The sequence below is a fragment of the Pongo abelii genome, chromosome 15 (genome assembly GCF_028885655.2).
Source record: "Pongo abelii isolate AG06213 chromosome 15, NHGRI_mPonAbe1-v2.0_pri, whole genome shotgun sequence".
Classification (NCBI taxonomy): Eukaryota; Metazoa; Chordata; class Mammalia; order Primates; family Hominidae; genus Pongo; species Pongo abelii.
Window position 1 is genome coordinate 97,813,959 of NC_072000.2, and position 25,797 is coordinate 97,839,755.

Consider the following 25,797-nt stretch of genomic DNA (forward strand, 5'->3'; position numbering starts at 1 on the left):
ATGCTAAATAAAAGTGATGTGAGCGAGTGTTCTTGCCTTGTTCTTGACCTTAGGTGGAAAGCTTTGAACCTTTCAGAATGTTAGACCAACCTTGCATTCCTTTATTCCTGAATTAAACCCTATTTGGTCATAACGTATTCGTCTAAAAATATTGTTGGATTTAGTTTTCTAATGTTTAGTTAGGGAGTTTTGTATCTGTGTTTTCATGAGATATACTGGTCTGTAGTTTTGTTTTCTTGTGATATTTTTGTCTGGTTTTGAAATCAGGATAAAATTGGCTTCATAAAATGAGTTGAGAAGTGTTTCCTTTTCTATAGTTTCTGAAAGGGTTTGTGTAGAATTGATAATGATTCCTTGATTTTTTGATAAATTCACCATTGAAGCCATCAGAGCCTGGAGGTTCTTTTTTTGGGGGAAGGTTTCAAATTTTAAATTCAGTTTCTTCAGTTGATAAAGATTTCACAATCTTTGTTTGCTTTAAATTCTTCTTAAGTCAGTTATGGTTATTTGTGTCTTTTAAGGAATTTGTCCATTTTGTCCATTTGACAAATTTGTCTAGTTGCCATTTACTGGTATAAAGTTATTTGTAATAATCCCTTATAATTCTTTTTATATCTATAGAATTTGTTGCTGTGTTCCTCTTTTATTTCTGATATAGGCAATTTATGTCTCTTTTTTTCCTGACCTGTCTGGTTAGAGGTTTATACATTTTACTGATGAACCAACTTTTGGTTTCAATGATTTTCTCTATTGTTTCTCTGTTTCTTATTTTACTGATTTTTGTACATAATTATTTATACCATTTCCTTCCTTTGGTTTGTTTGGGTTTTAATTAGCTCTTCTTTTTTCTAGCTTCTGAAAGTGAAAACTATATTATTAATTTGAAATCTTTCTTTTCTAATATAGGCACTTGAAAGCCGTGCATTTCTTCATAAGTCCTGCTTTAGGTGCATTCTACCAGTTTTGTATTTTCATTATTCAGTTCAAAATATTCTCTAATTTATCTTTCAATTTTTTTCTTTGACCCAAAATTTCTTTAGACATGTTTGTGGTTTCTGTTTTTTTTTTTTTGGTGGGGGATGGAGTTTTGCTCTGTTGCCCGGGCTGGAGTGCAGTGGCAAGATCTTAGCTCACTGCAACCTCCACCTCCCAGGTTTAAGCGATTTTCTTGCCTCAGCCTCCCGAATAGCTGGGATTACAGGCACCCGCCAACATGCTTGGCTAATTTGCATTTTTAGTAGAGATGGGGAGTCATCACATTGGCCAGTCTTGTCTCAAACTCCTGACCTCAAATGATCCTCCTGCCTTGGCCTCCCAAAGTTCTGGGATTACAGGTGTGAGCCACCGCGCTCGGCCTAGAAGTGTGTTGTTTAATTTCCAAATATTTGGGATTTTCCTGGTTATCTTGTTTTTGATTTCTAACTTAATTCTATTTTTGTTAGAGAATATATTCTGTATGCTTTCAATCTTTTGACATTTATTAAGACTTGTTTTATGGCCTCAAATATAGTCTATACTGGTAAACATTCTATGTGCCAATTGAAAACAAAATGTATTTTTAAATTGTTGGGTGATGTGTTGAAATCTTCTACGCATTTGCTGATTTTTGTCTAATTTTTCTAATAGTTGCTGTTAAAGCATATTGCAGTCTTTAGATTATGGAATTCCTTTTCCCTTTAAATCTGTCATTTTTGCTTCATGTGTTTGGAAGCTCTGTTACTGGATTCATATACATTTATGATTGTTATGTTTTCCTGTTGAATACCCCTTTTATTTTTATGAAGTGTCTTTTTTATCCTTGTTAATATATTTTGCTTTGAAATGTATTTTATCTGATATTAATATTGCTACTCCAGACTACCTTCACATACTGTTCATCTGGCTTATGTTTCCCATTCATTTCCTTTCACCCTTTAAAGTTTTCCTACTGTCTTTTTAAATATTCTTTTTTGCATTTTTAAACTACTGGTTGGCTGAGCAATTATTCTGTACTTCCTTAATTTTTCACAGTTAATAATGTACTACCTTATTTAAAATATAGAAATCTTGCAATTTATAGGCCCATATCCCTCTTTATTTTATACTTATTTTATGTAATACATCTACATATAAACCCCACAAGACAATGCTATAACTTTAATTTTAAAATTGCATGGTTAATAAAGAAATTAACAGAAAAAAGAAAGTATAGTCTTTTGCATTTACCAAGATATTTACCATTTCTGGTGCTCTTTGTTTTTTTTTTCTGAGGACTCAAGTTTCTATCTGAAATTTATTTATCTTTAGCCTGAAAAACTTTCCTTCACATATTTTGTAGTATAGCTCTACTTGTGACCAAATGTTTTAGATTTCTTTTGTCTGAAAAAGTCTTTATTTTGCTTTTATTCTTGAATAATATTTTTGCTGAATACAGGATTTTGCTTTGACAGTTTTTTTTTCCTTTGAGTACTTTAAAAATGTTATTCCCTCTGGCCTTCTTGGTTTCAGAGGTGAATTCAGCCATTACTTGTCATATATCCATAAAATGTATGTAAATTGTTGTTTTCTCTTACTGGTTTTAAGATCTGCTCTTTGTCTTTGGCTTTCAACAGTCTGAGTGTCATGTGGGCTTTTATTAGCATGGGCCTCTGGGTGTTCATTCTGCTTTGTGTTTGTCATTTCATGTCTGAAAATTTCTGCCTGTTACTAAATCTGAGGACTCTTTGGCCATTATTTCTCAAGTATTTTCTCAGCCCCATTCTTTTTGTCCTCTCCTTTTGGTATTCCCATCACACATATGTACCTCTTACTGTTTGATACTACCTAACCCACCTCTGAGGCTTGGTTCTTTTTTTTTTTTTTTTTTAATCGTTTCTTTCTTCTGTTCTTCACCTTGGATACTTTCTATTGGTCTGTTTTCAAGTTCACATATTCTTTCCACTGTCATGACCATTTCTAATGGCTGTAAGCTCATTCAGTTAATTTTTGTTTCTGAAATTGTTTTTCAGTTCTAGAATTTCCATCTTGTTCTTCTTGCATGATTTTTTTATTTCTGCTGAGACTTCCCATTTCTCTGATGAGAGTTTCATGCATTGCAAACATATTTTGTTTTACTTAATTGAGGATAGTTTTAGCAATTCATTAAAATCCTTGTCTGTTAGTTCCAGCATCTATTTCCTTTCAGGATCAGAATATACTGACTTTTCTTGTGGGAATGTGTTTTATTTTCTTGGTTCTTCTTATGCTGGGTCATTTTGAGTTATATCCTGGATATAATGAATGTTAAGTTTTGGAGACTTTGGGCTCTACTATTTTCCACTGATGAGGTGTTGTTTCCTTTGCTTTATGGGTAATTTTCCTGGCTGGGATGGAATTGCAAACTCTGTTCTCATGCAGCAGTTCCTTACTTTGTTCAGATCTTTTGTCTTTAGCTGGGCTGATTTGGGTCTATTTGCACTTGTGTGGTTCAGGGGTCAGTCAAAGATGTCAGAGTTTGGGGATCCAGAGTTTATGATTTTTTCTCTTGTGGGATTCCCTCACTTGCTTCAGGAAAGTAGTTTTTGGTTTGTTCGTTTTTAGAATCTGCTCCATCACTTTCAGATCTTATTACTTGAAGAACTCCCTCCTTGCTTTGACACATGTTTTCAGACTGGGCCCCACAGTTTCCAGTGAGTACCTGTTGATGACTTGAGAGTTCTGTTCTGAAGACCCAACTGCCTTCCTTTTATGTCTTCCTGCATGGATGCTGATGCCACATGGCTGTGTGGCTATCAGCAGTCTGTCCCCATCCTTTCATATTTAGTCCACGGTGATACTTTGTCTCCTAATTTTGTTGTAGAGATTGTCAGTGGGTCTTTGGTTTTGTTATCCTCATTGACCTGTCCATTTTTAACAGAGGGCCCTGGGTTGACTCAAAAACTATGCTGTTGCCACTGTCCTCTTTCCAGAATCCTCCTCTTTTACCATATTTAAGCTGATTATTTTTGAGTTCTTAAACTCTAGTCTCTGGTTTTTAGATTGGTTTCTTAAATAAATGGCTGCTGCCTTTAGAACCAGGCTTGTGGCTGTTCATCTACTCTCTGTTTCTGGGTCAAAATGAAGTCACAGCATCTCTTTATTCTTTAATAAAGAAATGATTATCAAAAGTCGTAAATACTGGGCACAGGTGTGATGGTGCATGCCTTTAATCCCAGCTACTTGGGAAGATGAAGCCAGAGGATCTCTTGAGGTCAGGAGTTTGAGGTTGCAGTAACCAGTGACTGTACCATTGCACTCCAGCCTGGGCAACAAAGCAAGACCTTGTCTCTAAAAAAAAAAAAAAAAAAAAAAAGAAAAAAACCAACTTGTAAATATGGGAGCCTTCTCAATGTCAACAATGACAATATGCATATTGTGTTTTTCTTATGCCACTGGGTTCATGCTTGCTCTTCAGTTTTTTGAATTAAATAATTTAATGTTTGGGTAATACATCATCAGGGGATGAAACTGAAAAGCAAGGGAATGACAAATGAAAACGTTAGAAAGGGACTTATATCTACGGCGAGTGAGGGGGATGAAATCAGCAGTGAGTACAGATAAGATACAGGAAATGTTCTATCTTTTAATCTGGTGGTGGGTAAATGGGTGTATGTTATTATTACTTTTGAAAGCGTATACATAATTGTATACCCTCTTTCATATCATGAAGATGTGCTAAACAGTCTCTGGGACACAATCTAAATTCAACTTCCTTGAGAGCTCCTCTTCGGGAGGTCACTGAGCAAAGTCAGAAGTGAGTCCTGGGAAAGAAGGGGTTCATCCCAGTTGAGGCTTTGGCGGTGCTGTTGTGTAGGCCAGGGGACCTCTGACCAAAAATGTGGTCAGGGAGTGGGTTACTCTATGTTTTCTGCTTAAGCTCAACATGACCTGCCTCTAGCTCTTAGAAGTAGGTCAAAGCAGAAACTTTCTGTGGGGGTAAAACGAGTGTCCTTAGCTGTTTGGGGCCACTGTGGAGGAGAGTAGGAACTTTATTGGCTCAAGAACAAATATCTGGGCCACACTTGCCGAGGCATTCTGCACTGGGTTAAAAGCATGGTCTGGGGTTCTTGGTGATGGCAACTTTCAGGAATTTGTCTCTGGAACCACATTGCTCTGACCTTGACTGATTGCCCTCTATGCCTGATACACAACTGGGTGTTCCTTCTCCCAGGAGAAAGGATACATCTGTGAATGTCTAAATATGCCTTTATTTTTGATTTGTAGTTTGTCTGAATGTAGAATTCTACTTTGGGAACATTGTTTTTCAGAGTTTTGAAGGCATTGCTTCATCGTTATCTTGTTTCCAGTGTTGCTTTGGAGAATTTCAAAGCCATTTTGATTCTTGATCTTTCCTAAGTAATAAAAAAATTTAAAAATCTCTAGAAGTATGTAGAGTCTTTTCTTTGTCCCTAGCTTCTGACATTTCATAACAATGTGCATTGCTATGTGTCTATTTTTACTCATTGTGGTGGGCTCTTTTAATCCGCCATTATCTAAAAAGTTCTTAACTAATTTTGTTAATGGTTTTAACTCTTTTGGTTTTGCTATTGCCTTTTACTGAAACTCCTTATATTCTGATATTGGATATCCTGGATTTGTCATTTCTCTTTTATTTTGTCTTTTGCTGTATTTTGGGGAAATTTTCTCAATTGTATCTTCTAAACCTTCTATTGATTATTCCTGGGATTATGTTTTTGATCTACAAAAACTTTTTTCTTCACTGTATGTTGTTTTTCTAACAGCACAACAGCATTTATTCATAGGTAGAGTATCTTATCTTTCTGATATTAATAACAGGTTTTTTTTTTTTTTAAGATAAAGTTTTCCTCTTCCCTACAGACTCTTTCTCTCCAAGTTGATTTTCTCTCCTTCTGGTCTTACAGTTAGAGGCTTTCTTTAGATGATTGGCCATCCTTCCCTGTCTACTCATAATTAAGGGCTGGAACTAAGAAGCTGACCTGAGCAGGTTAGAGGGCCATTTACTGGGGGCACCCCTGGTGTCACTGTCTTCGGACCTTTCCTCTTTGACTTAGTCAAATTCACAGAAGGAAGGAGAAAAAAAAAGAGGCTTCTAGTCTCCAGCCTGAAGGGTAAGGGTCTAGCTGCCCAGGGTTGGAGGGCAGGGTTTGGTTCCGCTCTGCATTAGCATTTACACTTCATATAGCCAGCAAATCCTCTTGGTTAGGTAGATTATCCTGGCTTTCCATTCTGTTTGGTCTCTGCCATTCCGGAGACCCTCTGATGTGTCTGTTTTCCGGCAATGAACTTCAGATATTCTGAGTTGAGGAGAGGTGCTCTCTCAGGCATGTGAAGTGGGGGAGAAAATTTAGGGTTCTAATTGCTCTTAAACAGTTTTCAGCCAATCCCCTGCATTTTTTTTTAGCACCCTCTTCTGCCCCTTACCTCCTGTTCCAAAGCTATCTGTTGCTGCCGTTTCTGTGCCTTTTGAGAAGCCTGAAATGCACACTAGTTGGTTCTTGGCTTTGGAATCAGTTGGTTCTTAGCACTGCTGCTGGCCTGGGATTTGTCTTTTTCTGGTCTGCCGAGTCAACTGCTACTTGTCTATTGGCTTTCAAGCTTCCAAAAATGATCTTGCTTTGTGTTTTCTTGCCTTGTCTCCTTTTCTTCTTGTCTTTGAAAAATCCTTTTACTGTAATTTGGTGACATTTTAGTTGTGTATGATTTAGATGATTGTCTTCACTTTGCAGTCCTGACCCAGAACCTTTCTCTTACTTTTCCATGCCTAGCATCTTCTCATCCTTCATGTCTTACTTAAATATTATCTCTTCTGAAAGGTCTTCCTGGACTATCCTATGTCAAGAAGGCATTGCCCAACCGCTTCTTTAGTCTGTATTTGAGTCTCTTGTAATATCTTTCTAGACCTGTAAAAAGTATTTACTGTCTTTTTGTTCATTTTTCACACTTTCTCATATGCTGCATGACATAGGGACTGTGGCTGTCTTGTGCACTATTACATCCCCAGCAACTGGCACATAGTTAACTACAATGAACATTTACTGAATGCGTGAAAGAACAGATTACACCTGGACTGCATGATTTTTTTTTTTTTTTTTTGAGACGGAGTTTCGCTCTTGTCACCCAGGCTGGAGGGCTGGAGTGCAATGGCACAATCTCGGCTCACAGCAACCTCCGCCTCCCAGGTTCAAGCGATTCTCCTTCCTCAACCTCCAGAGTAACTGGGATTACAGGTGCTCACCACCATGCCCAGCTAATTTTTGTATTTTTAGTACAGACGGAGTTTCGCCATGTTGGACAGGCTGGTCTCAACCCCTGACCTCAGATGACCCACCCACCTCAGCCTCCCAAAGTGCTGGGATTGCAGGAATGAGCCGCCACACCAGGCCGGATTTTTTAAATTGATAACAATTTTCTCAGTATTCTCATCTGTAAAAAAATAAGAGCAGGGAAATAAAATAGCACCTACCTCATAGAATTGTTGTGAGGCTTAGAGAGTTGAAAGGATAAAGTGCTTAGAACAGTGCCTGGCACACGGGAAACACTATAACAATGCTATTATAGTTATAGTTTTAAGAGTCTTAAAAGCAGTCTTTAGAGAGTTGTAATTTTATATTTAATTGTTGTTCAATTTTGTTCAAGTTAAAGAAAATTTTGCTGTGTGATGGACTGAATTATTCTTCTGAATTGTGTAGTATGTTCTGAATCAAAGTACATCTGAATTTTGACTCCAGGTTGATCACGAATGGCAACTTGAATTTTAGCACTGTCATGGAAGAGAATTGTGCTTCCACAGGAAAGTGGATCCCAAATAATTCCCAGAGGTTTTCCACATAGCCAGACATTTAAGGACGGTGCTGGCTGTGATGCATCTTCTTGTTTAGGCAATTCTGGGCTATCTGTGTCTTCTTAGGGAGTAGAATTTATTTTCAGTGCAATCATTTTGTTTTGAAATTAAGCCACATTGATTGGATAGGTGGTTGATAATTCAGATATGTCTTGAGTATTGCACTTAGCTGTAGAAACTTAAAGAATGATTCATAGTTATCAGCCTTCATATATTCCTGAAATTATTTGATTTTCACCAAATAATTCCCCAGTTCTTCAAAAACCTATGATTTTTTAAATAGAGCTCAGTGAAATTTAGTAATGAGAGATTAAACAGTTTTCTAGTTTTCATTTGCTAAATCCATATATCTGAATTTATACTTTCTTGAAAAGATCACTAATGCTCTTGTTTCTCTCCCCCGCTTGCAGTTTCAAGTACAATAAGCACAGTATTCAGATGTCTTATCTCATCAATTAGAAAATGCAAGCTCATAAGTCACTCTTTCAGTGGGGTAGGAAGTACTTAAAATTTGGCCTCAGATTCTCTGATTTCAAAATCTTGATCTGAGGAAGCTGCTTAGTGAACTTTGAAAAACAAGTCTTTATAACCTAACCCAGTTGCATCAAAATAGAATAGATTTTCATATTCTGTTTCAAATTATTACATATCCAACATTCAACTTGAAGAAAATTCACTGCCTGTATTAATTTCTTCATCACATCATGAAATGAATCTGACTTTCAAAGTTTCTAGTACAAGCTCTCTTGACCAATAGTGCAATAGAAACTGGAACAGAAACCTCCTTTTTTGAGGAGGAATGGATTATTTGAGGGGAATAAATTGTTTTTCCCTTTTCTTTATTGCAAGTGTCCCATCTCTGGGACACATGAAGCATTTCCATGTTTAGACTTTTTAAATCTTTTTTTTTTTTTTTTTTTTTTGAGTCAGGGTGTCGCTCTGTCACCCAAGCTGGAGTGCAGTGGTGCCATCGTGGCTCACAGCATCAATCTTCTGGGCTCAAGCCACCCTCCCACCTCAGTCTCCCAAGTAGCTGGGACTACAGGTATCACCATGACACTTGGTTATTAAAAAAATTTTATTTTGTTGCGATGGGGTCTCACTATGTTGCCCAGGCTAGTCTTGAACTCCTGAGCTCAAGCAATCCACTTGGCTCAGCCTCCCAAAGTGCTGGGATTACAGGCATGAGCCATCACATCTGGCCTAGACTTTTTTCCATTGACAGATGTTAGATCTTACTAATTCATGTATGAAAGCTAACTAGATGATTTTATGTATGTATGTATAGATGTGGGTGTGTGTGTATACATAATTAGTGTGCTAAAATGTGCAGTGGGGGTCACAGCTAGTTCAAGTGTTTCTCTTTATAGTTGACATATCAGAAAATGGCTCTATCATTTACCTCCTATGTGATCTTGGGCAAGTTACTTAACCTCTCTCAGCCTCAGTTTTTTCATTGGTAATGTGGAAATAATAGCAATACAACTATTATTTTTCTGTTTACCAGCATATAGTAAACATTCAGAATTTAGAATTATTATTGTGATTATTGTGACCTTCTAGAGGTGAGGATTTTGTCTTATTTATGTTGATATATCAAAGTACCTCATTAATCAATATCTGATGAATGAATAAGAACACTGATATCTTTCCTTTCACTTTTGCTGCTTAACTTGTTGCTAATGTCTAAAATTCCCTAGACTGGACATTTTGCTTTTCACATGTTAAATGCTAAGAAATTTAATTGAATAATGCATGTGGAATACTTTGAAAAATGTAAATGGCCATACAAATGTAATGGATGATGATGATGATGATGATGCTGATGATGCTAATGATGATAATAGTGTTAGAGTCACTTGCCAAAGAACAAGAATGTTCTTTGCTGAGTTCCCCTGTCTGCTGAAAGTGCCAGGTAAAATTTGCTACCTGGAGCCAAAACTGGCTGAAGACTATGTATGTAAGTATGCAAATATTTGGAAGAGCTTAACAATGCCATTTGTGACATTTGACATCCTTTGGACTGTTCAGCCTCTCTACCTGTGTATCCTCTTCCACAACCCTTCATTTGTGTCTTTTATGAGGTTTTGCTTTCAGTTAAAGAAGATGACCTTCCTCAAAAGAGAAGATTGTTCTTTGATTAAGGATTTGCAAAGAACTCTGCTTGTCTGCTACAGTTGTCAAACAGTGCATTGTTGCCTTGTTCTCTCCACATCTCCATTTCTGAATATATCTTTTTTATTAGCTGCATTTGTCTTTTATTCTTTATAAGATAAGTCTCTGAATATAGAACTAAATTTTAGTACCACATGCAGCAGTAGAGTGTGTGTGTGCGCACATCTGCATGCACGCGTGTGTCTATGTGTGTATGTAGGGGGCTATTCTTGATTTTATTGATGACACAAGATTACTAGTATGTCTTATGTCTTCTTTACTCCACAGGTTACGCTATTTTAAGGGACAGAGTTTTGAACTGGGAAAGGGGAAGAAGAGAAACTCACCTGTAATAGCTAATTATAGTAGTAATTTATTATCTACTATGTGCTAGTCATTGTGCTAGGTAGTTTATATATGCAATATTTTAAAGTACTTATAGCAGCTCTGTGAGATAGATATGATTACCCCACTTTATAAATTAGGAAATTGAGACTCAGAGAAGTTCATGACTTTATCCACATTCTCATAGTAAATAGAAGAGCCCAAATTCAAATAAACCCTGGACTTGGACTCTTGGTGCCTCTGTTTTGTTTTGTTTTTCCCATCGGTAAAATGGATTGTGTGTGTGTGTGTGTGTGTGTGTATGTGTGTGTGAAAAGCTCTCATTGTTGAGATGAGGCAAGGAGGAGGGTTCAGGTGACTCTTGTAGGAGCTGCAGAGAATTACAGATGTATGATGAGGTGAATGATGAAATACTTGGAAAAGCTGGAACATGTGGCTAGAAATGGAAACTAAGAAACCCCAAGGCCCATATTCTCAGTGTTTGTGTGGTTTTCCTTAGGAGCCTGGTGAGTGCAGGTGATAGTTGCTAATCTGGGAATGAGGGAAGGGAGCATATGGAATTTGGAAAATACTCCTCAAATCTTGTTTGGCTTCTGATATTAAAGGACTTATTTGTTAATGTTGAGTATGATAATAGTGTGTGATTATATTCTTAATGTCTTTATTAGTGAGAAATTATATGAAAATATTGATAAGTAAAATAATGTGATGAATAGGATATGCTTAAAACACTTAAGCAAGAAAAAAAAAGAGAAAGAGTGGAAGGGGACAGATTGTGACTATTGAAGGTAGATCATGAGTGTCTGCCGGTGGGGTAGCCTGGACACCTTCTACCCTCAGGGCCTCTTCTCTGTGGCTCTAATCCAACAGAGGAAGGGAATCTGACTCATTCTGAATAGAATAGGGCCAATATTAGCTGTGCTAAGCTCTGTATTTTTTCTACCACTCCTCCTAAGATTATTCTTCCCAAAAGGTCCTTCTTAGGGATGTTCCTCTATGAAGGGTGTTTCACTTTCCTGCACCCAGAGGTACATAGCTCTAATCTCAGTCAAGACTGACTCAGAGAACGAAAAATATTTATATGCCTCTGCTCTGAGTGTTCTCTGAGCTGTCAGGGTGAGAGTGGGGCACATATCATCCTATAATCATGAGGCCATGCCTGGCTTCTCACACAGTTAGTTCCTTAGAGTAGGGCTCTCTGTTTGGCCTTCTGACTCTGGAATGGGTATTCTTTGATCTCACTCCATCCTTGAAGATATGATCCCATCCTTATTCCATTCTTAAGCTTTCAGCCAGACCAGCTCCATACCCCAAAATGGATGGTGGTGGAATTGGGGGATTCTGGAGGAAAGTGATACAAGTAGTTCTTGTGATACAAATTGTCCTTCCTATGAGTAGTAGGAAGAGGAGGTAGTGGAAACTTTAGTGTTATAGCCAAGATTCAAAACTAGCCCATGAAAGGAAAATAAATTCTAAACTGCTCCATTGTACCAAGAATCATGTGGCAATTCATTCATTCATTTCTTCATTTCTTCATTCAGTCATTCAACAAACATTTAGGACCAGACACTTATTAAATGCTGGATGTGCTAAAATTAAAGAGACTGTTTCTGATCTGAAGGTTCTAGTAGCCTAGTGGAGGAGACAGCCATTGAGTTAATAATTGTAGCATGCGTTCATAAATGCCATCCATGATAGAAGGAAGTCCCATGTGCTATGAAAGTGCTGAGGAGATGCATGTAATGCAGTTTGTGGGAAGTTTAGTTATCTACTGGGGAAATGGGTACAGCTAAGCTTTAAAGAATTCTTAGGAGTTAGCCAGGCAAAGAAGTGTGGATTGCATTCCTTTAGTAGAGAATGTGTCTAGAAACATGGAGGAATAACAGCATCATGAGTTAGAGTTTTTGCAAGTCAGTATGACTGAAGTGTGGGACACAAGGAAAAGAGGCAGAAGGTGAAACCCGACAGGTGAGCAGGGAGCTCTTCATGCTGGGCTCGATATGCTAAGTTAATTGTTTGGATTTCAACCAGTAGAAAATGAGGAAGATTTGAATTTCAGAAAGATCACACTGGGTGTCATGTGGAAAAAGGATCGAAAGGGAATCAGTCTGGACATCACAACAATTAATCTAGGGAAAAGATTACACAAGCTTGAATTAAGGTGATGTCAACATGGATGGGGAAGAGGGTAGACCCTGGAGTTGATTTCTAGACAGAACCAATAGGGCCAATAAGTAGATCACTAGTCTACATGAAGGACACAAAAATAGTGAGTAAAGACAGATATGCAGTGTCAGATAATCGAGGAGGATGTCTGATTCCTTACTGATCCACCAATCAAGAGAAAAAAATAAAAAGGTTTCAGGAATAATTTTTACTTAAACCATTGTGGTGAATATAACAACGCACATTTGTGAAATATGTCCAAATCCTCTTTATGTATGTCTAACATTTCTTAATGACAGCTTAGAATGAAAAGAAGATGAATGGCTTAAAAGGGGGCAGTGACAGAAAATCATCTATAAAATCTTAGGCTTTATGTCATGCAGGAAGAAACCAATAAAAAATTAAGATGGAATTAGGACATATACTATCAAATCGACAATATTAATAACTAGCACTGGCAAAGAATGGGGAAAATGTTACTTTAATTTCTCATTTAGCAAAAACAGAACAGAACAAACAAATAAGAACTCCTGAGGGTTATACATATTAAGTGATTTGCTTGAAGTCACACATAGCTGTAGGCGGGAACTCACATTCCCTCCCACGGATCCCTGCAGGGCGTTGTGATAACACCATGACTCAACATGTTTGGGGTCTAAGTAATTAAAACTAAAGTTGGAGTAGCCAATTTGCAGGCAAAAAAATGAGTACTGCAAATAATAATGAAGAACCTATAAAATTTTGGGGGTTTCCATTGGAATGAGAGATGGAAGGAAATAAATCAAGAAAAAGACTACTGCATTATTTGCATGTTATACAAGCAAATTTCATCTTGAAATTACTTATTAGTGTAAATGATATTAGAAATTTAAAGCAGTTATTTAGGGAATATTAATAGGACTAAAGACAATCGACATTTAAACTTTCAATTCATTTCAACCACTGTGCTACTGCTGACCATCTGCTATGTACCTAGCATTGTGACAAGTCCCAAGGGAGTACAAATGTAATATAAGATGGTTTTGTCTCCAAGGATCTTAAAGAGTTGTTAGGGAAACTGGATTTGCAAACATGAAACTAATTTAGAACCATCTAGAACAGTTTATAATCAGTGAAATATTTATATAATGAAGTGCAAAAATTTTGGAAGCAGATAATACATGCTCTGGGTAGTCAGAAAAGGGAGCTATTGATAATGTCCAGAGTCAATTAGAAGGCTTCACTCAAGGCTGCAGTGCCGTGGCGTGATCTCAGCTCACTGCAACCTCTGCCTCCTGGGTTCAAGCAATTCTCCTGCCTCAGCCTCCAGAGGAGCTGAGATTACAGGTGGGTGCCACCAAACCTGGCTAATTTTTATATTTTTAGTAGAGACAGGGTTTCACCATGTTGGCCAGGCTGGTCTCAAACTCCTGACCTTGGCCTCCCAAAGTGCTGGGATTACAGGCATGAGCCACTGCATCTGGCCAATGTAACTCTTAAGATGAGCCTTGAAGGGTGAAAGGGATCTGATTTTTCAAGAAAGTAAAGGGCAGGACTAGTGAAGTAAACGTTTTGTTTTGTGTTTTCTAAGAAATAAATAACTAGTCTAATATTCTAAATAGTCTAATATGTTGTCTGCTCACTGCAGTTTTACTTAATGAAATATTGGAAACAACTTAAATGCCGAACAATAGAATAGGGGAAGTGTCCATATTTCATGCTAAATCTGTAACACTGAATATTATTAAACTGGTAAAAATAATTAAAGAACAATGTAGTCTGGCGGAAAAGCATGGCTTGCAGCCTGTTAAATTATCAGTTTTATACTTATTAGCTTTGTGCCTTTGGGCAAGTCACTTACTGTTTTTGAACTTTGGTTTATTCAGCTTTTAATGGTAATGATAGTGACCACCTTGCAAAGTTATTGTGAGGGTTAAAAATAAATATACAGGGCCGGGCGTGGTGGCTCATGCCTGTAATCCCAGCACTTTGGGAGGCCAAGGCGGGCGGATCACAAGGTTAGGAGATCGAGACCATCCTGGCTAACACGGTGAAACCCCGTCTCTGCTAAAAATACAAAAAAAAAAAAAAAAAAAAAAAAAAATTAGCCAGGCGTGGTGGCGGGTGCCTATAGTCCCAGCTACTCGGGAGGCTGAGGCAGGAGAATGATGTGAACCCGGGAGGCAGAGCTTGCAGTGAGCCAAGATCCAGCCACTGTACTCCAGCCTGGGAGACAGACCAAGACTCCGTCTCAAAAAAAAAAAAAAAAAAAAAAAGGCCGAGCGCAGTGGCTCACGCCTGTAATCCCAGCACTTTGGGAGGCTAAGGCGGGCAGATCATGAGGTCAGGAGTTTGAGGCCAGCCTGACCAACATGGTGAAACCCTGTCTCTACTAAAAATACAAAAAAATTAGTCGGGTGTGGTGGCGTGCACCTGTGATCCCAGCTACTCAGGAGGCTGAGGCAGGAGAATCGCTTGAATCTGGGAGGTGGAGGTTGCTGTGAGCTGAGATCATGCCACTGCACTTCAGCCTGGGCAACAGAGCAAGATTCCTTCTCAAAAAAAAAAAAAAGTATATAGAGCACCTGGTGCATAGTGGATGCTCAAGAGATGTTATTCACACTTAATGATGTATATACTCTGCTGGTATGTAAACAGGTACTGTCTTTCTGAGGGACAATTTCTTAATTCTTACCAAGAGCTTTAAAAATGAGTGTTTTCTGTATGACTCAGCAATCCCATAACTAAAAATTTATTCTAAGGAAATAATTAAAGATGTGTGCACATCTGGTCACACGTGGCACCTCACTCCTATAATCCTAGCACTTGGAAGGCCGAGGCAGAAGGATCCCTTCAGCCCAGGTGTTTGAGACCAGCCTGAGCAGTATAGTGAGACTCTGTTTCTACAAAAAATAAAATTAGTAAAAGAAAAGAAAGGAATATTGTTTGCAGTATTGAATAGAATACTGGAAAACACCCCAAAATCTCACAAATAGATTATTGGTAAAGTAAATTACGATTCTCTTCCATAAAGGAAATTATAACACCATTAAAATGATGATATAGAAGTGTATAGCAAGTGAGGAAAACAGATTCTAAAACTATACACAGTTTAATCCTATTCTGGTAAATATACATTTATGCAGAGAAAATTTTCTAGAAGGATAACATGCCAAAATGTTAACTACAGTTGTTTCTGAGTAGTGGGCCCTTTAGGTGATTTTTATCTTCTTCATGTTGCTTACCTGAATTTTTTCCTTTTATGGTAATGAGGATTGCTAATTAAATTTTTCAAAAATAGGGATGGATCTCTGTTAAAAATTTTTAGTGACATAGGAAAATGCTTAAGACTAAAAGAAGAAAGATTTAAAACTTATGTTTTATACAATCCCAATTTTCTTGAGTACTTTTTTGTCTATGACTGAATTTTGCTTTTATGGCTTTTGCTCTCAAAAAGTAGCAAAGCTCCCAAGAAACGGTGAGGATAGAAGGGACCGTAAAATATCGAACAGAGATTAAATTTGTGTATGCACAGACCTCTTTTGTTTTTTTTCTTCATTTTCATCACAGTTTTAACAGTTGGCCTTCTGGGATATTTTTATAGACAAAGTTGAACTGCTGTAAAAGGCCATTCTTTCCCTTCCTGCCTTGTCTACTTTCATCCTTACTAGGAACTCAGCAAATTCAGTACTTAATAGGCACTGAGGGTATACAATGGTGAACAAAATCTCACTGTTCACTTAGAAAAGATAGTCAACAGTCACCTAGATAAATACATCATTACAAATTGTGCTTACTACTCTGGACAAAACTGCAGAGTGTTACACAGAAAGAAATGAAGGTAGAGATCACGGAATCATTTCGGACAAGGAAGTTTGCAAAGACCTCCATGATGAGGAAGGGACACTTAAAGTCAGTTTTGAAGTATGAGTAGGAATTAGTCCCACAAAATGTGGAGGGAAAGCACTCTAGGAAGAGGGACAAGGACATAGAAAGGTTTTCAAGCGAAAAAAAAAAAACAAAAAACAAACAAAAAAAAAACCAGAAAAGAAAAGAAACACAAAAAAATGAAAAACAGTGTTAAGGAAAAAACGGGCTAGGTGTGGTGGCTCATGCCTGTAATCCCAGCACTTTGGGAGGCCGAGGCAGTCGGATCACTTGAGGCTGGGAGTTCGAGAACAGCCTGGCCAACATGGTGAAACCCTGGCTCTACTAAAAATACAAAATTAGCCAGATGTGGTGACCGGCACCTGTAATCCCAGCTACTGGTGGGGCTGAGGCAGGAGAATCACGTGAGCCTGGGAGGTGGAGGTTGCACTGAGTGGAGATCAGGCCACTGCACCCCAGGCTGGGCGACAGAGCAAGACTCTGTCTCAAAACAAAACAAAACAAAACAAAACACACACACAACAGTGTCTGGCTCTTGTGTCACGACGTTAGGTTGGAAGATAGGCAGGGACTTTGACCACACTAAGGAGGATTTGGGATTTTGTCCTGAAGACAGCAGGCAGCCCCTGAAGGACTTTGAGCAGTGGTTACTGTTTATGACTGTATGAAGCAGTTTATAATTTAAAAAGATCTGTTTGGCTGCTCTGAGGAGAAAGTGGAGAGAGGCAAGAAGAAATCTGAAAAATAAGTTAGGAGGCTGTTAGACTTGATCAGGGGATGCTGCTGCTGAGTAATGACAGTGACGATAAAGAACAGAAGACAGTTGGGAGATGTATTTTATAGGATTTAGTGGTAAGACTTAGTGATTAATAGGACTTAGTAATGGATTGGATTAGAGGAGTGAGGTACGGCGGGGAATAGGGTCTGTCAAGGATGAGTTTTAGAATGCTTTGCTTGAGTGACTTGGTGGATTACACAGATGGTGGAGTAGGTTTCTTTCTTGGGGGAAGGGAGACCTAAGAGTCAATGTCGGACATGTTTTCTTTGAGATATTTATAAGATTCCCAAGTGGAGAAATTGAATCGATGAGGCCTGTTATTTACAACAGCTACCCACCTGGGATGGAGACAGACCTTTCAGAGCAGTTGGCCCCGACATTCTTGTGGATGGATGGGATTGCCTGTGGGGAGAATATTGAGAGAGAGGAACAGAGAGCCTAGGACTGAGCCCTGATGAATTCCAACACTTAGATATCAACTAATAAGGGGAAGTGGCAAAGCACTTGAAGAAGGATACATTCCAGGAGAGGAAGACCAGGGGAATGTGGGGTCTGGGACGCCAAGGGGAGAGAGTTTCAAGAAGGAGGGAGAGAGGGATTGACTGTACAGAATGCTCTGAATAGCCTAGGAAAATGGTGATCAGAAAGTGCCTGATGGATTGGCAATCTGGAGGCTCTAGATGATTGTGGGAAATGGATTCAGTGCGGTGGTGGATGTGGGAGCCAAACTGGAGTGAGTGGAAGGAGGAATAGGAAGGGACAGAGAGAGGAGAATGTGTGCACGACTCTTCATCATCTTGGCTCTGAAGGCAGGGGACCGTCGCTGGAGGGGAATGGAAAGGCAGGAGAGAGGTTTTTTCTTTCCCTTCGACAAGGGAGATTCTACAGTTTGTTTGAATCCTGGTAGGAATGATTTAGCAAAGGAGGAGAGATTAATTCCATAGGAGACACACTGATGGATGGAGAGCCCCAGTGAGTGCTGGGATTGGTGTTTGACAGGACAAGGAAAGGAGCTGCTAGTAGGTTTTTGACATCTACTATTTAATATATGTGGAGTGTATGCCAGGCACTGTGCAAAGTATCCACTCGCACCATAATCACAATAGCACAATAATCACATTAGCCCTATGAAGTTGAGATAATTATCCCCATTTTACAGATGAGGATATTGGGCTTAAGTGGAGATAGATCCAAGGTCTTAAGTCAGAACTGTTTGATTTCAGAGTTCATATTCTTAACTCTTACTAATAAGATTTCCTCGGGGCCGGGCGCTGTGGTTCACGCTTGTAATACCAGCACTTTGGGAGGCAGAGGCGGGCGAATCACGAGGTCAGGAGATCGAGACCATCCTGGCTAACACGGTGAAACCCCATCTCTACTAAAATTACAAAAAATTAGCCGGGCGTGATGGCGGACGCCTGTAGTCCCAGATACTCGGGAGGCTGAGGCAGGAGAATGGCGTGAACCCGGGAAGCAGAGCTGGCAGTGAGCCGAGATGGCGCCACTGCACTCCAGCCTGGGCGACAGAGCGAGACTGCGACTCAAAACGAAACAAAACAAAAAAAGATTTCCTCTATGATGGTGTATTAGTTTGCTCCAGCTGCCATTAAAGTACCACAGACTGGGTGGCTAAAACAACAGAAATGTATTTTCTCACAGTTCTGGAGGCTTGAAGTCTGAGATTGAGGTGTTGGCAGGTTTGGTTTCTCCTGAGGCCTCTCTCCTTGACTTGCAGATGGCTGCCTCCTCTCTCTGTCCTCATTCGGCCTTTCCTCTGTGTTCCCACATTTCTGGTATCTCTTATGTGTCCTAATCTCCTCTTAAAAGGACAGCAGTCAGATTGGATTAGGGTCCACCACCGAAACGGCCTCATTTTAACTTAATCACCCTTTTAAAGGCCTTATCTCTGGGTACAGTCACATTTTGAGGTTAAGGTTTCAACGTATGAATTCTAAGCGCCACAAAATTCAGTCAATAACAGATGGCTTTTTAAAGTAGAAGGAAAGGGGTGGCCCCCGGGGGAGTTTTGAAGACAATATAACTATAATTGAAGAGTGTAGAAGAAGGAGCTTCCTAGAGAAATGTAGCCTTAGGGTCAGTTGAGGTTGAAGATCATTCATTTATATCTATCGGGCCCAATTATTCGAGCCTCCGCAGCAGCAGTCAGGTATATGTGTGGAGTAAAGAGGAACCCTGCTTTGTTGAGGCTGCTGGATGCTCACATGGGCTTATTAACCAGCCAAATGACCACCTCTCGTGCACAAAATTGAACCATAAATGAGTTTTATTCACATCCTTGGCACAATTACAAATTACTATTTGTCATGGACCTTTTTGGCTGCTCTCAAGTTGTTAAAAATGTGGATGTTAAATCTATGACTGCTAAGATTTTGTTGCATTCACCAATGCCCAAATTTGCTTGAACATTTTTTTCAGTCTGTTCTAAAAATGGTCTTTCATGATTTTTCACCACTCTCTTCCTCTTTCTCTATCTCACTTCTTTCTTCCTTTTTTTTTCCATCTTCACTTATCAACAATTTATTGAGTACCTACTAGTTGTCTGGCACTAAGGATGAAGAGTCCACAATCTATCGTATGTCTATATGCAGGTATATAGGTGTATAGTGTGCATATATATGCAGATATGTATACTCTCTATATATCCTAAAGACCTGAGTGATAAGTGCTGTTACTAAAGTATTAATTCATTTGTTCATTTAATCCTATGAATATATTGAGTCCCTACTAAGTACCAGACAGTGTGTTAGGCTTGGGATAGAGCCATGAGTAAGGTATAGTTTCTGCCCTTAAGAAATTTACAAGCTGGTATAGAAAAACAAACAGGTAAGTACACAGAGACAATGCAATATGACTTTTGTAACATTAAAAGATCTCAAAGAAAAAAGTGACTCTTGTCTCTGCTTTGCTGTGCATATTTGGGTACCTGTGAAAAGGAGCTATTGCTACATTTTAATGAAAAGAGCTATAAAAAGAACATGCTTTCATTTCATAAACATTTTTGAATGCTTGTAATCGTTGTGTAGTGATGGTTTTATAGCTCTTGAATTATGAGTAAGCCATTGAGTTGAGGGATTTGTGAGTTTTTTCCTCATTTGAACTTATTGTCCATACCCTGTACTATTATCAACTCCTTTTCTTAGGTGGTGGAATGATTAATGGTATTCCTGAAATACTCTACAGAAACCTGCTGAATATTAAAACTTGAGAAAAGTCACAGTAATGCTTCATTACTGTGACAGTGGGTGAGCAGACAGCATGTGCTGGCCTAGCATATATCTCGGATATTTGGAACTTGGAACTATGCATTAACGTGGGGATTTTCTTGTAATATGATTTTTAAAATATAATGAATAGCAGATCAAAAACACTGAGAAGGAAATGGACTTTTGTAGATTATGCAATCAAACTGTTTTCAATTATCACCTATTAACTCAGGAAGAAAAGTTATTTACTACCAAATATTTATGGAGTTAATTGAGATGATGTTTATAAACTTGTTGCTTTCTTTGGAGCTGATGTGTTACACAGACTCAAGGTATTATTATCTGCAATCTAGACTTATTTCTTTGGGAAAATGCTAACCATATTATGGAAATAGTTCAGGTAGTGGAAGAGAGAAAAGGCAAATCTGATAAACAGTGTATGTAGGATTTAGAATCAGTGATTAACCTGGTAACTGCTGGAAATTGCTTTGATGTCAAGCAGTGGACGTTCACATTCATGTGGACGTCACATTCACGTGGACATCATTTCAGAATCATATTCTAGAGTATGTCATAGTGGAAAGATCACTGGATTGGGATCAGGAAATCTAAGTACTAGTCTGGCTCTGCCATTGACCACCTATGTGCCTCATTTTCCCCATCTTTAAAAGGAAGTGGTTATGGGAAGAGGTCTCTAAGGTCTTTCCAGTTCTGATATTTTGTCGTTCTGTGCTTCTACGTCCCACACTTATCAAAAGGATTTTGAGTTAGAATGCATCCAGTAGCTTATTTCTGTGGGCTATTGGGAACAGCAGGCCTTGCTTCTCCAGGACTTGATATGTCTTCTGTTAACTGCTGACAGTGAGCCATACCACCTAAAAGGCTCCCTTAAAGATTGAAAGGACAAATGGACAGTGTTGAGAACTCTGTGGAAGAGGAGACCAGAGAGACGTTCATCATCATGGCTCCTTGGGATTTGCAAAGAGGAATGACTAGAACGGGGTCCTTCACTACAGCCAGGTCAAAGGTCAGGTCAGGAATGTGGACAATGCTGGTGACTCCAGGTAGGTCTAGGAGGGTAAATAAATCTATTGAGTCCCTCCTGAATCTTGAGAAGATCTGGGCAGCCAAGCTCAGAAAGCTATTAGGAAGTCTCCTAATTTATGAGATTCTTTGGAAGAAAAATGTGACATTTATTTTTTACATTTTTATTAGTGCACGATCATTGTATTCTTACTTAACACTCATCATGTTAGTCTACTCTTAACATACTCTCACAGCTAAAGCATTTACTAAACATACTTTCATGATCACATGTTGAGTTAATAATCTGACTTCAATTGATGCCATTGTGCAATGGACTCCCTATATTTTAGGATTTTTTGAGTGTTGTAGAAAGACTTTTCAGTTTTCTCCTTCAGTTTTGGTTAAGCAACATTAAATATAATTCCTTGGCAGAGACTTATATCTATTATTATTTTGCTAATAATAAGCCAACTTGGGGTGATTAGAAAACAATTTGGAGTACTGCTTTTCTTAGTGATAAAAACAATAGATAATTTGTGAATAGGATATTAAACCAGAAAACTAAGAATAATTTTGTGTGCTGAATACAATTAAAAGAAATTAAAAGTTTTTTAAAATTGTTTCTATCATGGAATTCTATTAAAAATTTACTTATGTTCCTTAAAATACTGATTAGATTCTTGTATGTAATCATTTTAAAAAATGACTGTATGCCTAATACATATTACAAGATGATTCTTCTCTTTCTTTTTCTTCTTCTTCCCTTTTTTTTTTTTTTTTTTTTTTTTGCTTTTATCTAGTTGCTTCCAAGATCCGGTACTTGCAGGAATATCATAACCGGGTTCTCCACAACATTTATCCTGTACCATCAGGAACAGATATTGCAAACACCTTGAAATACTTTTCTCAGACCTTGTTAAGGTAAGCTTTACAATATCCTCTACTTTGAGAGAATTATTAGGTAGTATTGCTGAATTTATTGGGATCTAAATTTTTATTGAATTGCAAGTTTTAAAGGGCCTATGTTTTCTAGCGCTCTGCCAGAAGAGTCTGCACTCAAGTTTTCTGGGTGTATGTAGCAAATTGGATCCCAGGCCCAGCTGAAAAAGATTGGTTGCCTGGCTACTGCCTGCTTTCCCGCATTGAACATCTTTTCAGGGGATCTTTAAAATGATACAGTTCTATATTTGGCACTAATATAGAGTGGGATTAAAAGGAGAGCCTACAATTGCTTAAAATTAATAATTGGAAACACTTTTGGTCTAAAAGCAATTCAGAATTATGTGGCATTTTAGGTTCATCATTAGCATTTTCTATTTCCCTAAGTGTAATATACAGTGATAATAGTTATTTTTAATCTGGGTAACACTTCACGTGTTCAACATGCTTTGCCTTGATAATGAAATTCTATGAAGGACAAGGAAAAAAAATAGGGCTCTTTTTCTTTTGTCTACTTTTACTGTAAGGTAGAGATAGGAGGGCCCTATTTGCTCCACGTATCTTGATTAAGAAAACAGAGCAAACAAAGATGAACTGTTCAAGTAAAGGCTCAACTGTTTTGGGAAATAACATTGAAGAATTCAGAAGAACCTCTCACGTTCCATTAAATTCCAAGATGTGGTTTCTCCATTACCACAATCTTCTCACTTCAAATCTGATTTTGGCAACACATAAATTGGCTTGGTACTGTTTCTTTTAGCGTACAGAAGCAAAAATTTTGTAAGACAGATATTAGGAGAACACAAATTTGCAAAGGCTAGTGGCACTGGAGTTTCTAGCAGTCGAAGGCTTTGCCACGGGCAAAGCTGAATGCTTTGTGGATGGAAGCTTCATGCGATCAAGTCAGCTACAAATCTTTTGCAGTCCTCCTATCTCTCTGTTCTTATTTTTTGAAATATCTTTCCTTCTTTAGAGTCCTTAGTGATCCTGTTCTATATTGAAGGGCTTCTACTTATCAGATTCATACATTTCATACTTGCATGGTAAGGTTAGGACCTCTTCCAGGATATTTTCCTTCTTCTCAAATTGTAGTGGAATAATTAGCCCAATTTTCACAGTGATCATCAGAAAAATTTATGAATCAAGGCATCCAGTTCTGTTCTCTTGAATTCTCCTTTTGTCTTTGAGGTCCAACTTCTCAATGGGAAACCGTTTCCTTTATGACAAATTCTGAAAGTGCTCAAAGCAAGAGACACTTTTCAGTAGGAAGCATGCTGAATTCCATTTGCCAGGAAGCTGTAACATCCTAGTTGGCACCTCAGAGCTTGCTGCTTAGGTCTTAGTAATTGTGCCCAAGAGTTAAGGAATTTAAAATATTGAAAAGTCATGTTTGCAAGATGTAAAGATTCCATTTTCTTGAGCAGTGGACCATTAGAATATGGTCATAGGTGGTAGCATGTTAGTGGTAAAACTGGTGTTTGTTCAAGTGGCTTGTTGGAGAAGATCCTATGCAACTGAGCTGAGTTCATTTTTGAAGGGAGGCAACATCAACATCTACTGCTAATGGTAATAGTAACAATTGCAACCATTTTTTTTTTAACTAGAAGTACAGAACTGTTGATACGTACATCCATAACAATTGTATTTGTACTTCTTCATTTTATTTATGCTATTAGAAAGTTCAAGACAGCCAGACATGGTGGCTGGCATCTATAATCGCAGCTGCTTGGGAGGCTGAGGTGGCAAATTAAAGGAAGTGCTTAGCACCAAGATTTGTCATCTTTTCAGAATTTAAGTGAATTTAAATGGAGATAATGTTAGCAACCCGAAGTCTCAAACTTGAAGTTTGAGACCAGCCACAAGTTTGAGATCAGCCTGGACAACATAGTAAGACCCCATCTCTAAAATAATTCTTTTAACAATTAGCCAGGTGTGGTGGCATGCACCTTTAGTCCAAGCTCCTCAGAGGCTGAGAGAGGAGGACTGCTTGAGCCTAGGAGTTTGAAGCCGCAGTGAGCCTTGATTGCACCACTGTACTCCAGCCTGGGTGACAGAGTGACACCCTATCTCTAAGATAAATAAATAAATAAATTCAAAGACAAATAAGATGGTCTAAGTATTTGGTGTCCAAGATTATTGGCAGTAAGATTTTCTGCTACAAACAAGATTTTCTACTGCAAAATTATTATACATTGTTTAATATTATTAAAGCATTTAATATGATCTTTATGTTCAGAAGCACTTCTTGCTTTCAGAACTCAGGTTCTTGGGGAAAAATAGCAAGAAGAAAGAATTAGACATGAATTCTCACAAAGTAACTATTTGTCTTTCTATTTGGATATTCTCAATGAAGTTAAAATGGTTTTTTTTGGTTAAAATATGCAACATGAAATTTCAGCAGCTTCACTTGAGTCGGGGTTGCATTTTTGGAGCAATAGTTCGCTGGTATTTGTGCATGCATACAACTCTCATGATTTCAGTAGAGTTTTGTACCTATTTCGAAAGGCAGAAATTAGCTTAGACATTTAACTTCAATTTATTTAATTCGTAGGAGGGGAGAGATTGTATGTTACCATAGTTGACTATAAAATCAGTTGAAGAGTCCATATATGTCCACTTAGCTCATAATTAGACTCAAATTTGTGTTCATGGGCATTCCTTAAACTCTAGTAGTGGAAGGTGAGTCCTGCGTGTTGTTCAGCTTTCTAGCCCTTGAGTCTGGAGTGGTGTTTGACCCAGAGAAGGGGATCAGTAAATGTTTGTTGAATTGAATTGAATTGACTTTAGTCCACATCTCATCCAGCGTTGGAATCCTTCTAGTAAATGCTACTTACTTAATCTAGTGGTGACCTGGGGTCTGGTAAAGTTACATCTGAGTGCCGAGTTGTACTCATTTTAATTTAGCAGATACCTAAGTTTGGCAGTGAGCAACACACAACTTCAGAGTTTAGTTTTTTGTTTGCTTTTAGCATTAGAAGTAACTATCAAGACCATCTAGTTTAATCTCCCCTCCCTGCTACATGGGAGGGAGTCTGTTCTTTTTATATTGGAAACATCCTGTGGCCATATTTTCAACAGCGAAGGTCTTTAAGAATCTTGCCTTTTACCTGGCAGGACATTTAAAGGATCCTAGTCTTCTTCCTATGTCAAACATTCTTTTGGAATTTCTTCCCCCAGATCTCTCTTCTGGTGCTGTTTAGGCTGCTAGCATGTAAAATCTTTTAATAAAATTACATTTGGGGAAAGCTGCTTGCTGCTATTTAGAAAATGCCTAATATGTTTTAAAAATGGATTGTAGATGCAGCATAATAATCTTAATTGAATTGTAATTTCCAATTGCTTAGGAAGAATATATGTATATATAGATATATCCATGTTATTGGTTAAGTCATGGAGTAACTTTAGAGCATCACATAATGAAGTAAATTTTGTTAAGTACATAGATTCAACTCAAATGTCAACATTCCTAATCTTAAAGG

General features: G+C 38.2%; 1 protein-coding gene across 19 annotated transcripts in view; it reads left to right on the forward strand.

Moving 5' to 3' along the window:
* UNC79 (unc-79 homolog, NALCN channel complex subunit) overlaps window positions 1-25,797 on the forward strand; it is a 280,888-nt gene that overhangs the window by 14,678 nt on the left and 240,413 nt on the right. For 13 of the 19 annotated variants that reach the window (XM_054530437.2, XM_054530429.2, XM_054530433.2 and 10 more), the window contains exons 1-2: window positions 8,757-21,417; window positions 22,180-22,300. The exons of 1 other annotated variant lie outside the window; for it this stretch is intronic. In XM_054530437.2, the coding sequence (XP_054386412.2) occupies window positions 21,261-21,417; window positions 22,180-22,300 (278 nt within the window). In that variant the 5' untranslated portion in view covers window positions 8,757-21,260. Of the gene's footprint in view, window positions 1-8,756; window positions 21,418-22,179; window positions 22,301-25,797 lie in introns of those variants that run through there. 5 more of the 19 variants (XM_054530438.2, XM_054530441.2, XM_024231534.3 and 2 more) reach the window with 2 other exon arrangements.